Below are 14261 nucleotides of genomic sequence, written 5' to 3' on the forward strand. Positions count from 1 at the left end.
GTGGACCTAACTGCTGTACAACCACAGCAGATAATCAGACAATCCAGATATTTGAACAGATTGTTGGTGTATGTTCCTATCAGGTCAGCTGACTGATCTCACTCTGTAGACTGAAATTACGAGATAACAATAATAATAACACCACCACCGCCGCCAAACAACCCCCTCCCCGACTCCATAACAAAACAAAACCCAACCAAACAAAAACCCCTCCAAACCAGTTTATTACTTTTCTTCACAAGTTCTGCTGTCAATGCTATCTAAATACATGGCTATCGAAAGAGATTTCCAGGACAGAGTAATCTGATCTCCTTATGTAAACACGAATGGAAGTATATCCAAAACATCCATTATTTGAAGAGCTACATTTAACCTTACCCAATTGATTACCATTGATGCATAGTTGCCACTACATTTCTCCGATTCACTTCTGACAACACATTTGTTGTTAAACAAATGAAGGACTATCTACCTCTCGACATTTACTGTTTTTCTTATCTTTTCTATCTCTTCAGCCATTAATAAGAACCACATAGCCATCAGTAATTATATACAAGTGATCCATTATTAAGACTATAAAACAAGACAAAGGGTATCAATGTTTTTTCTGAAGAGGTGCTATCCCAGTGGCAGTGCAAAAGAGAAGAAAAAAAAAGGTTTTTTAATGACTCATTGCTAGAAAATTGTACATTTTCAAGTCTTACGGTTTTTGCTGTTTAAACTGAATTTTCATGTAATATAAAGCCTTGTTATTTAAACATCAAAAATATTACTAGCTAAATCCTATGAAACATAATTCTATGCTATTTATTCCTCTACCTTTTACTCAGCAAGTAATCTGAAAAACATGAGACACGCATCTTATGATCAGAGTAAAATCCTAGTGCTAATTATAATTAATTCAGTAACGGAATCCCGTTCAGTCCAACAAGGGTATGTTTTCATCTTGGTGACACTAGGATTGGATGCTGTGGCCCACTGCTGTTTTAGTTAAACAATTACCTTTTCCTCAGGAATCCTGCAGCGCATGTTTTCCAGGTAACTGGATGTATTTTCCACATTCGTATACCTCAGAAGAATATGGGCAAAGTCCTCCTCACTGATGGTGTTCATCCCATTAGAGTAGGAGAGGAATTCTATCTCTAGAACCTCAGTTTGTAGGTTATCCATAAATCTAAAGCACAAACATAAATATGAAGAAATAGTAATACAATTAATGTCCTTACATGATTCATAGAATATAAACCTAAATACCATTATACAAATTACATCTCTTTTCATAGCACTAATGGTAAATAGGGTAAACCCTTTATCTGTGTTGACATATTTTCTAACCAATATAACAATCTTAACTCGAAGATGAAGTGTTTTAGCAGTGATTAAAATAACTTAATACATTTCTAATTTAATTCTGGTTTGTGTCTGCTTAATTTTCTTCTTCAGTGGGTCACTGATCTTTATTTTTATACGCTGGACTGAAAATTCCATCATGGTACTAAATAAATTCCCCAAATTTATTCCCCATATAGTTACTTACAGATTGTGATTAAACCTTACCTTTCTCTTCTTAACAAGCTAAATATGATGAGCTCTTGCAGCCTTTCAATCTAAACTTTTTTTTTTTAATACTTCACTATTCTTATGATATTTCTATAAACTTTTCCCAACTTAAGAACATATTTAGTATATTCTGGACACCAAAACTGGATAAAGTATACAACCAGCTACATATAAAAAGGAAACACAACTTCCCTGATTCTTCTTGATGTCCTAGTTATACAACCAAGGATGAAATTAGCTCTCTGGTCACAGTACTGCACTGTGAGTTCATGTTCATCTGATTGTCAACCACAACCTGGAGCATTTCCCTGTTACAGGTTCCCACGAGTTCCCATCCTGTAGACACCACCCGTAACACTCCTTCCTAAGATACAACTTGACTTCTAAGAACTATAAGGAGCTCAAATCAAACGGATGTCTAGACAAAAGTATAAGTTCAAGGTAAACATACAACAGTATTTCCCTCATCAATCCACAGGTTGATGTGTTTTTTAGCTGGTAAAGTGCTAAATAAAATTTGATGGATCCCTCTTTCATGAATATGTCTACTAGGTTTTGACCTCTTTAGTACACACAACATCTTATGACAATTGATGGACATCTTAACTTTCTAGAAAAGCCTTCTGAAAAAGCACCTTCTTTTCTGGCTCTTGTTCTGAACTCACATCATGATTTCACTTGATGACGGTTTTTAAGCTATGTGAAATACTTTTAATGACATACACAATTTTAAGGCAAAATATTTTGCAAACATCTGATTGATTAGAATGCACAGATAAGCGATAATTATAAAGACAATAGGTATTGGGAGTATTTTCTGAGGAAACAATAACCAAGCACCGTATCTCTTTCAATCATACAAAACTATACAGTTTTATGGCTCTGTTTCCACGGCATTCTCCCTGTATTTTTAAATTCTGTTTTAACTGGCCTAATAATTAAGCCAATAGCTTCTTCCACTGTGTTTTCACTTTTTCCCAGAAGCAGCTCGTTCTTAGGTGCCTACATGATACCTTCAGAAAAATTTTTACATTTAAATATGTCCCTAAGAGCAGAGATGCACATAAATTTGCTTTAAAGCACTGACAAACAGGGGAAAAAATAGAAATAATTCAAAACCATGAAAAAAATTCCTACCTACCAATAAGGACAGGATTGGGGTATAACCTCTCCTCTTCAAATCAACCGCACACAAATGCTAACAAAATTTGCAAATGCAGCAGCATCAGTAAAGGACTTTTTATTGTTGGTCCCCTTACTGTTTTATTTTGCTCCTTGTATATATAACACACACAAAGGGAACATAAATTTTATATACGTGTCTGCATAAACTATGTGTATAGTAATATAATATACATTAATTAGAACAAACATGCAACTATATTTTACAAGGAAATAATGAAGTTGAGACTCACCTATAAAAATCTTCAAAGTTCAGTTCAGCTTTTCCTTTTTTGCCAAAAAAGTGTACAAGCAGTGTGGTATCCGACAGTGAACTTGAAAGATCATCACGCTTAAATATTAGAATAAAAAAAAAATAAAGGCCATGATTGGATCAGTTACAGAAGTATAATTTGAGAATGCCTGTCACCACAACAGACCCTTCTATTAAAAGAGTTTGTGTTTTATGTTCACATAATCTTAAAAAATATTTTAGCATTAAAATCCATTAAATTAACTTAGTCATGCAATCTTCACACAAAATAGCATTAGGCTGTTAATTGCATTTAGTAGAAAATGCTTAAATCAACAGTTTAATGTAATGCAAGCTGCAATGAAGGAGGGGAAAGCATGAAAAATAAAACCAGAAACTCTTGAGAAAAAAAAAGTTCTAGTCGGTTGAGGTAAAACACAAAAATAACTCCCTTTGTACGCTATCTCCTTTCCTTTCTACTAAGCGACTACAAAGAAATTAAAGGAAGTTACTTCATATGCTCTTATTTTATATTTCAAAATTAAGTATGGGATTGTATTCCAAAAATCACTCAGATCAGTCAGGTGTACTTTATATGATTCTTTTCTGTAAGTAGCAGATGACTAAGTTTAAATTTTACTGCCCAAAGACATTTAAAACAACAGAACTGTAAGAAATTTTGAAATCATGAAATAATATGTTGACTCATTCTTTTAAGAATGTTCCTCATCTACAGAGTATGTAGTCTCTGCATTAAGACAGAAATCTTTCAACATGTAGGAGTACTTTTTCCTTAAGAAACATCAGTTTTGAAGGCACAGAATTAGAATAGTAAAACCAACTAATTTTGACCATTTGGAATAGCAAGAGTTGCAAATAGGAAGACATGCATATAAACAGAAGTAGCTATCATCAGTGTATAGTGCCTGTGCAACGTTCCACTTTTTTCCAACGTATTAATTACCCTTAACTGTCGTATACGTGCATTGATTTTACCTCTTTTACAAAGAAACTCTTGATATACTGAAGAGCTAGAAGAATAATTCAGCAACATAAGGCTTTTAAATAAGCCATAGTATTCCACCATGGCAATATCCTTCTGGCATTAATGTGCACCTGCCAACATTTGAAACACAAAAAGTAATACATATAGTCTCCTTGCTGCACCTGCCTAGGGAGAACCTTGTGTCGGAGCTCTCATTTTTCTTACAAAGACAAGATCTTATGAAAAGCAAAGAGTGAGAGCTGGTAGTCTCTGGTCTTCCTAGGCAAGCCACCCCCCATCAGCAACACCATGTTGTTATGAAAGTGTGACTGCCAACTCTAGTACAAAACAGAACAGACAGTACAGAAACCTAGTAAGTATTTGGGAGATGTAACAGTACTAAGTTTATCACTGCAATGTTAGATTTCAAACCTATGGGATTTACTGTAAGTATAGAAAACTGTTTATACAGATCTATAAAGATCTACATATACAAACCTGCAAGCTGTACTCAGAGTCCTTTAAATCTGACTTTATTTCACAACTGAAGAGGCCACAAATTTATAACAGGTGGAGAAAGTCTCAATCAAGAAACTAGGAAGAAATTTCGAACAGTATGCAGTAGTTCGACATCATGTACCATGAAAAACCATTTCATATCTACGTTCTCTGAAATATACTATATTAATTTCAAATTTACATCCTGATTTGTAAAAAATGTAAAATGCATATGTACTTATGTATCAACAAGGAAAAACATGAGGCAGTAACAACACAAATCCTTTCCTTTCAACATCCAAGAACTAAAGAAATGGGAGAGACTTCTCCGTACTCCAGTATAATCAGTTTAAGATTCTCAAGATTGTATTTCATGTACTCTAGCTTCCTCTTTATTCTCATAATCTTCTCCAGGGAGAAATAAGATGACATAGTCTACATACTGGCAGAGAGATATTTCATGTCCTTCAATCGAGACAGTTCAGCTCTTCAAGTGAGCAAACTATTTCAGAAAAGTAATCACTATTTGTCTTTGAATATTGTTATCCTCCGCTACAGGACACAATATACTGAAATGCAGATACCCTGATTTTTTATGTCTTTTAAGCAATTAAATCCCTAAGCACATTCAAACAATCTCCCTCAAGTACACTGAAAAGATATCGAATGTTAAATTACGGCCTTTCATCTTGCAAAAACATTCCAAAACCTTAGACTTAGGTTGCATTCACCCATACCTAAAGAACCATTTCAAAAAATACAATCTGTAAGTCTTCACAATTCCCACTTGGTCAGTCTGACTAAATGAAAAAAGCCTCACCCCAGAAATTCAAGCCAGTATGCTTTTCCACAGAATTGCAGGCAACTGAAAACTATTCCTGTGCTCCTTCTGGTTTGAGAGCATTACATAAATTCTCTCTCTTAAGGGGTAATGGTAAAAACAAGTCTTAATAATTTCAAACTATTATTTATTTTTCATAATAAAATGAATTTTGTATTTTTGATCAGTGAAAATGCAATGACCACACTTGTTTCCATATATAAAAACACGAGACTCTATTTTGATAAAACATATTTTAGAAGTCTTTTAAATGAGAATAAAAACCTGCCTCACTTCTCTTTACCTTTACACTAAGTGCAATAAGACAAACAGGAGATGAATGTTTCAGTCACATTACTGGCTTGCTGCATAATGGCAACACCTTGTCCTCTCTCTATTTCCTAATGTGAAGAGCAGGAATTTGGTTGGGGTTTTTTTGTTGTGGTTTTTTTTTTTTTTTACATTCTGCAAAATTAATTCCAAGCTTTTGATTAAAGAGGGTCAACTTAAAAGGAAGTCAAACTCATGAGCGATGGTTCACTTGTAGCAACATTATCGTGAGAATGAAGTATGCATATTATGTTTTGAGTTCCTAAGAGCTTTCTTACTGCACGTCCTTGATTTTTCAATAGTGATAACAACCATACTGATTTCCAGTTTCATTTAGTAATTTAAAAATAAACCCACAAACTGAACTCAGTGGTAAATGGCATATTCCAACAGGATAGTGTAGTTGCTTTAAATCAGGAATGCCAGGAACAATATTGTGAACTGTCCTACAAAGAAACTGGATGTGACAAATAACTTTTCCCCCAGCAAAGAGACCTTGTAAGTTGATTCTTGTAACAACGAACCTTATTTACACTTCCTTTCAACTTACACAAGGCCTTCTCAAAAGGCTGTGAAACAACACAGACTCCAGTGTCACCTAGCTTTATGCCACTTTCTTAGTAGAGATGCCTATTAACATCATTCAGATGTGAAAGTACCTGGGGGAGATAAGAATATGGATGAAAGCCAGCTGGCTCAAACTTGAACCAAACAAGACAAAGATGATTATGGTGAGAAGTGGGAAATTCTCAGTGAAGCAAATGAAGGGCATACTTTCTTTTTTCATAAAATGAATTAAAAGTGAGCAGAGAGACTTTTTATACATCTTATGGACAATTTAAATTGATGTTTAATTTAACTGCTGTTAAGCTTCAAGTACATTGCAGTTACAGACAAGAGCCTGAGGCATCAGATGTAAAAAAATCTCTCTCTTCAAATTAAAGTTGTGTAGAGATTACCAAATTTAAGTGTATCTATACTTGGGACTGAATTAATGCCAACTAACTGTGGATTAAGATGACAATTCAGAAAACTCAGTGCCCCAAGCTCCTTAAATAGTCAATGAAAAGACCAGCCCTCTCTCCCCTCTGTGTCTCCCTTAGCTGACTAGACAGGAACACTGATGTTCTGGGCCTTAAAATTTGGTGGAATAAATAAGGACTAACAACTGGAATCATAGCTCAGGACCTCATCAATTTAAAAGCAAAAAAAAAAGGCTCGGTATACTGCTTTATTGCTGGATTACTGTTAACATATTATTACTGTGAATATTGATAGAAAGATTGGTCTAAAACTCAGTTCTGTAACACTACATTTTCTTTTGTTCAAAGGCAAATGAACTCAAGCTGAGAGAGGTACAAAGAGACCCAGTTGATACCTGGGAAATGTAGATTCTACCCTAAAAGAAAAATCTAAGACCTTACTTTGTTTAGCCTACGCTAATTAAAACTATGGGCTATGATTGCATTTATAAAGACAACCACGAGTAAGAAGATTAAGTCTAAAGACAAAAAGCCCTGTGAAAAGTAAGGGACAACACACTGGTACAAAGGGACTGTAAGTAAATTTAGCCTGGAAAGTCCATCCAAGTCCTCAGGTTATTCAATGGCTTCTGCAGAGGAACAGCAGGGACAAAACACTACTTTTAATATGGAGCACACATTGCTTATGAAGCAAAGAAAGGGATTGTTTTACCCTGAAGGTCTGTTTCAGTTCCATGTTCTTTTCTCATTACGATCCTGCATATGAAGCACGGGACTTGAGACCAGAGAGTCAGTGGGGAGCTGCTCTATGTCCTTTAATGCCACAACCAGCAGAGCAATCACCCTTACTGTAGGGGGCACAGAAAAGCCTGATTTATCTAGTTTTCTAATGCTCTTAAATGATCAGTACAAATAAATGTCTTAATTGTCTGAAAACAGATCCTGAAACAAGAATCGGATTAGAAGTCAAAGAACTATGGAAATTAATTTGACAGCACAGTGATACTGCTAGGCCTCCATAATGATCATGTAATATTCACAGGCTGTTTTAGTTACCTTAAAACATTTTTGGTTCAGTTGAACAATTAAAACAATTTTTGCATGATACTGTTTTTGTGAAGATCAGCTATGATAACATATAGAAAAAGCACATTAAGGACCTAAGCATTAAAAGCTTAAAGGGCTGCAACTCTCGTTAAAGTTGTCACATCACTGGACCAAGTCGAAATGACAAAGTATTCCTGAATTATTTCTCTAACTGTGAAATATTGTCACTACTAGTATCAGAAAATGCTTTTTTTTATAAGGACTGAAGAGGGCTTGATCTTCCAACTCTTTGAAAAGGTAACTTTGCTTTTACTCGGAAACAACAACTTTGAATTATTGCACTGTGTGGAACCAAATCCATTTCATCTGAGAACTTTCAGGCTTTAAAAAAAAAAAAGAAAGAAGCAAAGTGCGTAAAATAGGAAAATAAACAGAACAGAAATAAATGAAATAGCAGTCTGTTTATGGACCAGAGACAGAGGTTGCCTTATACCTCCGCAAGGTCCGAAAAGAGTGCTTGGCTTGTGCTACGTCTCAAAGTATCCCAATAGCTTCTGGGGACAAGGTCCTCTCCTTCTGTTTTAAGAACCTGCAGAAGTTTCAAGAAGCACAATTGTTTGAGAACCAAAGAACAATAAAACAACTGCTTACAGACCTTAACATATTTTCCAAGTGATCTTCAACAGCATGGCTTGATTCTTTTCCTTCTACACAGAGAAATTTCTACCCAGTTACATGACACTCTGTAAATCAAAGAAACACTAGTATTTTACAGCTACGTGTTTATTACTCATACTTGGCTGTGCCAAACGTATTGCCAGATTCCACCTTCCCCCAAAAAATAGAGAAAATATTTATTAAAAGTACATGTGAAAATGTCCTCTGAACTCAGTATTTTGCTGTTGTTTTTTCCAACAGTTATTTTTTGCCAAACAATATTGATCATATCTTATGATATGAAATTTGTTTTCCTGTTGGTCAAAATAAAAATGCTACCATCTAATTCATTATGAAAAATCAATTTCATCCAATAATCAGGATGCGATCCTTGCAACAGCGAAGAAAAGCAAAACCCAAGCCTAATAAGCCCAACTTCAACTGTAACATACTCATCAAGAGAACACTATGCACATCTGATGATCAAACTTACCTTGTTTAAACAAACTATCAGTGTTTAATTTCACCAAGGGAAATATGCTTACCTTTTTACTCTGAGATGCTTCATATTTGGAATCCTGAAAAATCCTCTCTTATTAAAATAGGCCTCCCTTCATCTAGCAATTAGTCTTGGAAGATCTACCTAATTATTTGTTTTCTCCCCCAAATAATCTAGGGCAGGTGATCCTAAATACAGCAAGAGGCGATGTGAACTCAGCTAAGGTTATTGCAACCAAATGAATTTTCCCCTTTCTCTCCGTAAGTCTATGTAAATTAGGTCTTCTACTTTCAGGGCTTCCCACTCACATCCATCTGGGCACGCAAGACAAAGACAGAATTTTAGTCTTCTAACTACAAACGAAAACCACTGGTTTTTGAGTCAACTATTCTAAGATTTACACTGATGTGACTGCTGTATGATGTGTAAAGCCAGACTGTTATCATAAAGGTTTATTGTCTCTATATATTCCATATTATGTAAATCATGGAAATATAAATTTAATTCTTCAAACAGCGAAACATAGAATGATTTCTATGTTTCCGTTTTCCTTCAGTGTTCTTTAGCACAGTATCTCCTCAGGTAACAGGTCTTCAATATACTTGCAGTACATCCAGCAGTGACACACAGTTAAACAAGTGCAGATATTATGTAAGGGCTCTTACCAATGTAATGAGGCTCAGTGTTTATGGATCCATCTTGTATTAATTTGCTTCAGGAATATTTTACATATTTAAACACATGCTTCTGTATATGAATTATTATATAAATTTACATTGTATACAAATAATGTCCTTAGTCCAACAGAAACAGTATTTCTGCGATAAGCCAATACATAATTTGGAAAAAAACTACAAAAAATGCATTAAGATATTGAATATGAAGTGTGTCTGGCTTCAGAACATCACAACATATTTGGTGGAAGTACACTAAACAATATAAATTTTTTTTCAACCTGTGTACTGCTTCTACAAGTTCTATTATGTACTTTCTCCACTAAGCAATTCAACTCAGCTCTTTCGGTAAATTGTCATCAAAGAAACATGAAAACTACCAGGAATTATATCTATGCTTTATGTATATTATACTTTTGTTTCCTTTTTGAAAAATTCTGGTTTTATCTTTCTCATATTTTGGAGTAACAGTGCCTACATTGTGGACGCAGTATTCTCATATATAACTCCACTCCGTTCTAAATAGCTAAACTCAAAATAAACAGGTTTACTTCAGTGTGTACAAGCTTAGGTCCTTAGGGCTTCAGTTTCTTTCTTACACTTATTTATCCCTGTGGTATTTACTGGGTCATGTGTATGAACACCACCTTAATCCTTTATCCATAAAATAACTATTTCAAGTATTCGCTGAATTTGTTCTCTTACTGGAGGTTTACTTTAGCCAATGGCTTTAGTATTTCTGGACATGCACGCTTTATTTTCCTTACATGCATCTCATCATAATTATCATGTTCCAGTTGGCATTTGGCTAGTAAGAGCACTCATGCAATACATGCCGAAGTAGTCTTAACACACAACTGCAGTATGCACCAGAACATGACTTGAAAGAATTAACCTGTGGAAATGAAAAGACAAAAATATTTAACCTATTTAAAACTTCACTGTATGCATCCTATGGCTTACGGACTTTGACATTTTTCAAAAAATTAGAATGGTTTTGAAGGATGAAGTGACGAAAAGGGCCCAACACAGCACCTTGGACTATCCCAGGCATTTCAGCACTGCATCTCCTTGGCCTTGAGTACCTTCAATGACCCAGGACACCAAGGGAAACTGAAAGGGCCGCTACAGTTCTCATTTCCGTAGGAGAAACAGAAATCCAAAATATCAGTATTCTGGGGTGAGGGAACTGTTGGATACTGTGAATTCCTATACATCTGAGTCTCCTTTGTGTGGAGATCTCCATTCAGGAGGGCAGGAAAAGATGGTGGGCACCGGGGCATCATCTTGATACAGAGTTAGGATTTGGCTGGAGTGGACCACATCTAGAAAGAGATTTTTTTCCTAAAGTTGGAAACTATTATATGAGTAGGAAAGACTAAATAGTTTGGTTTCAGTTTGAAACAGGCAGTACAGGAACACGGCAAGCACTGTACAGCACCTTACACTGCAGTAAAGCCTCATCTACAATCCATCAAATCTTATGGCCTCACATTTCCTACATTATTCTCACAACACTGCAGCATCTACACCATGTCACTGCACCTTTTCTTGTAGACTTCATTCCTGTATACTGCCCAAACTGTATTTGCTAACCGCACAGGAAATAAATCTGTGCATTCCTGTGAATGGTACATAAAGAAACAGACTTTAAAACTGTGATTGCACTAGTTATCCGATTCTTGTACATTCCCTCCCTCACTTTGAATATCACAATAATCATACCAAAACAAGTTTAATTATTCTACTTTAACATCCCATGAAACATTTTTTTACAAGTTTTACTTCTGCTATGATCCAAAAATTAAGCAAGTCAGGGTGAAGACGTTCAAAAACCCAGAAGATCTCTCTCTGGCTGATTCTCTCTCCTGCTCTTCAAAAATGATTGAAAATAAGGTTACTGTCGCCTCCATAAATACAGGGACTATTTTCTATAAAATCCTATTCTAGTTCAGCACTGAAATTTCTTACTTATTTTTTCTGTAACTGAAGCACAAGAATATAGAAGCTCTCTTCTGGCTTCTTTCAATTTGATGAGCTATTACTTCGGATTATACACAAGGAGACAAGACAGACCTGTATCAAATGATTCATGCAGGATGACTTAATTTACAAATGTTAATTAAAACCACGTCTATAATTTCCTAATATATACTTTGTCCTGTCCCTTAAAGATATTGTTTCCTTCATTTTACATAAATTGAGAGAGCAACCTTTCCCTCTGGTAGGCTTGCCTGTTTCAGAATGTATTCAACAAGCATGCACAAACTTTTATGCAAGTAAAGATCCATCACGTTTTTACTGACTAGCAGAAGTCATTTACTTGATGAAAAAGATAAATATAGTAAATTATCTTACAGCATATTATTTCACCTGACTGGTGAAGACTGCATAAATTGAAAATAATTAGAGTACATACACTGTTAGTAGAAGTATGATATCCATAAAGTTGAAGACGCTGACATACAGCAAAAACGGGCCAAGCCAAGTATCACGTCAGAGTGAAGCCAAAAGAAAGAAAAAAATTAAAACAACAGAATAGGTTAAGACAAGTAAATCTTCATTTTATCTATATTTAGGTTTTTTGTTTGTTTGTTTATAAAATGAGAGTGAAGAAAAAATGGTTTATTTTCTATCTCATTCTTTAAATTTTCAAAAGAGAAGTACAGAGTTACAGAGATTACTCTCAGGAGAATTGTTCCATTTTGTATTCTTTACTTCTTCCAAAAACTCTTCTTTTGGGTCTAAGTTTCCTTTGTTCAGAGTAAACAGTGTGCGAGAGATTCAACAATTGACCTATAGTTTTGAAAAGTTGAGAAGGTCTCCTGCGTCGGAAGAAAAGATGCCTTCTTGTGCTCGGGGAAGGTTTAAAAAGTATTAATTGAAATACAAAATTCCTGTGGTTTCAGGGACAAAGATCTGAGATCGAGCATCTGTGGTCACAAAAGGATAATGAGCACTATAAAGAAGCTTTGCATATATGTCAAAATGTTTCTTATAATAAGGAATTTTTGCAATAAACATGGAAATCAAGGGTTTTTTTCTGCTGTGGGCTTGACAGAGACTTGTCCCTGATTTTTACTTGTCCAACAGTAAAATCAGTTCCTGCTACTGCTTCCACCCTCCAGACAAACCACCACAGACTTGTCTATTTCTGACTTACCTTTCTTATGCACATAAGAAACGCAAATTTGACATTAAATGAGTATTCAATATTCCACAAAAACCTATTCACATAATATAAGCAACTAAAAACATTTTGTATTGGTCATAAGCAGTATTTAAAAAAAAAAATAATTTGAATATAAAATCAAAGTTCACTTACAACATTAGCTATTTTTAAATTACTATGTTAATAACAAGCGTAAGGATCAGTACATCTACATGAACAGTTTCAGGTAGTTATGAGGGCAGAAGTACAGTTTGGTCTTGCCCTGAGATCTCTCACTCATATAGACATATAATATAGACAATAACACTGGGGCATTACTATTCCCTTTTCCTTCATTTATAGATTCAAAATGGAATCAATGCTACTGTCATAGTATGTAATACAACAATTAAACATTTTTTTTTCCTTTCTATAGATGACGTAATTTTTTTCCAACAACTGCAGTTTAGGCTAAATATTGTTTTTTTCTTTAGTTATACATATTATTTTAATGATATGAATATATTGTTTAAAAATAACTGAAAGTGATTAGTGGAATATACACACACACAATTTCATCTGACATTGAAGAAAACAAACCAAATACCAGCTGCAACTATTCTAAATTTAACTTACCAGCATTGCACGTTTTTCTTCATCTCCTCTTCTTTCTCTCTTCTCATTTTTCTTCCTGAAAATCTCTTGTAGCTAAAAAAACCCACCCAAAACATTTTATCTTTATTTAGTTTTCAGGTTATTTCACAAGCATAACAATGATTCATCACGAGGAACACTGCAAACAGTTTTAAAATGTAGTTCTTTACTAAAATACCAGTGTTTCAATGATGCTTTATTGTTCATACTCATGCCTTTGTGTTCCTTCTGTGACTCTACCCATCACACAGAAAGGAAAAAGGAAGTATTTTTTTCACAAAGTAAGGCTAATAATTCTATTTGAGAGCACAATAAGACGAACAGTCTATTTAGCTTTATATTTTAGCCAAAGCAGCCTATACAAAGAGAGGGAGTTCCAGCCTTTTCCACCACCTCCAGGCACATCCTTTCTTGTCAGGTACTAATTAGTACGTGTGTGGCTGTGTAGTCAGCTGGATCAGTCTTGGTTTTTTTATTGCTGGTTTCCAACCAGATTCAGTTCTTACTCCTGCTGGCACAAGGGAGGGGTGGAAACACCTGGTGGGGGTAAAACATTTCCCTTCAGCAGCAACAAACTACTACTCAAAGTAATTTATCAAGTACCCTTTTTTTTCAAGTCTGTTCAAAGAATACCTTCAGGTCTTGTAAAATACCCCTTTCACAACTTTCTCTACATTAAGAGCTTTAAACATGACTTCTGAGAAAACCTCAAATACAAGATTTAAAACACACAGATTCTTGCGCATATTTATTTTTGGAAATGATAAAGTCTCCAGAGTAAGAACTGGTCTGTACTTATCCTTTTTTGTAAGCATCTGTATTCTTTAAATAGTTTTATTTATAGTAATATTCATTAATATTCCTAAACTATTAAAAAGTGTCACAATGTCTACCCTTCACAGCAAGAGAGAGCAGTATTAACTATGATGCCATCTGTACCTCTACCACTGAACTTCAGCTTTTCAAAAACTGCACGTGAAAATATTGTA

At 34.8% G+C, this 14261-nt stretch overlaps 1 protein-coding gene across 7 annotated transcripts in view; it reads right to left on the minus strand.

The window, feature by feature from the left end:
• Positions 1-14261, minus strand: part of MICU3 (mitochondrial calcium uptake family member 3) — a 53011-nt gene that overhangs the window by 13641 nt on the left and 25109 nt on the right. For 3 of the 7 annotated variants that reach the window (XM_065633359.1, XM_065633360.1, XM_065633362.1), the window contains exons 7-11: positions 13255-13326; positions 11887-11925; positions 8131-8226; positions 2976-3073; positions 1003-1174 (exon numbers count right to left, since the gene is read on the minus strand). In XM_065633359.1, coding sequence (XP_065489431.1) covers positions 1003-1174; positions 2976-3073; positions 8131-8226; positions 11887-11925; positions 13255-13326 — 477 coding nt within the window. The remainder of the gene's footprint in view (positions 1-1002; positions 1175-2975; positions 3074-8130; positions 8227-11886; positions 11926-13254; positions 13327-14261) is intronic. The other 4 variants (XM_065633363.1, XM_065633365.1, XM_065633364.1 and 1 more) reach the window with 2 other exon arrangements.

This window comes from Caloenas nicobarica, chromosome 4 (genome assembly GCF_036013445.1).
Source record: "Caloenas nicobarica isolate bCalNic1 chromosome 4, bCalNic1.hap1, whole genome shotgun sequence".
Taxonomy (NCBI): domain Eukaryota; kingdom Metazoa; phylum Chordata; class Aves; order Columbiformes; family Columbidae; genus Caloenas; species Caloenas nicobarica.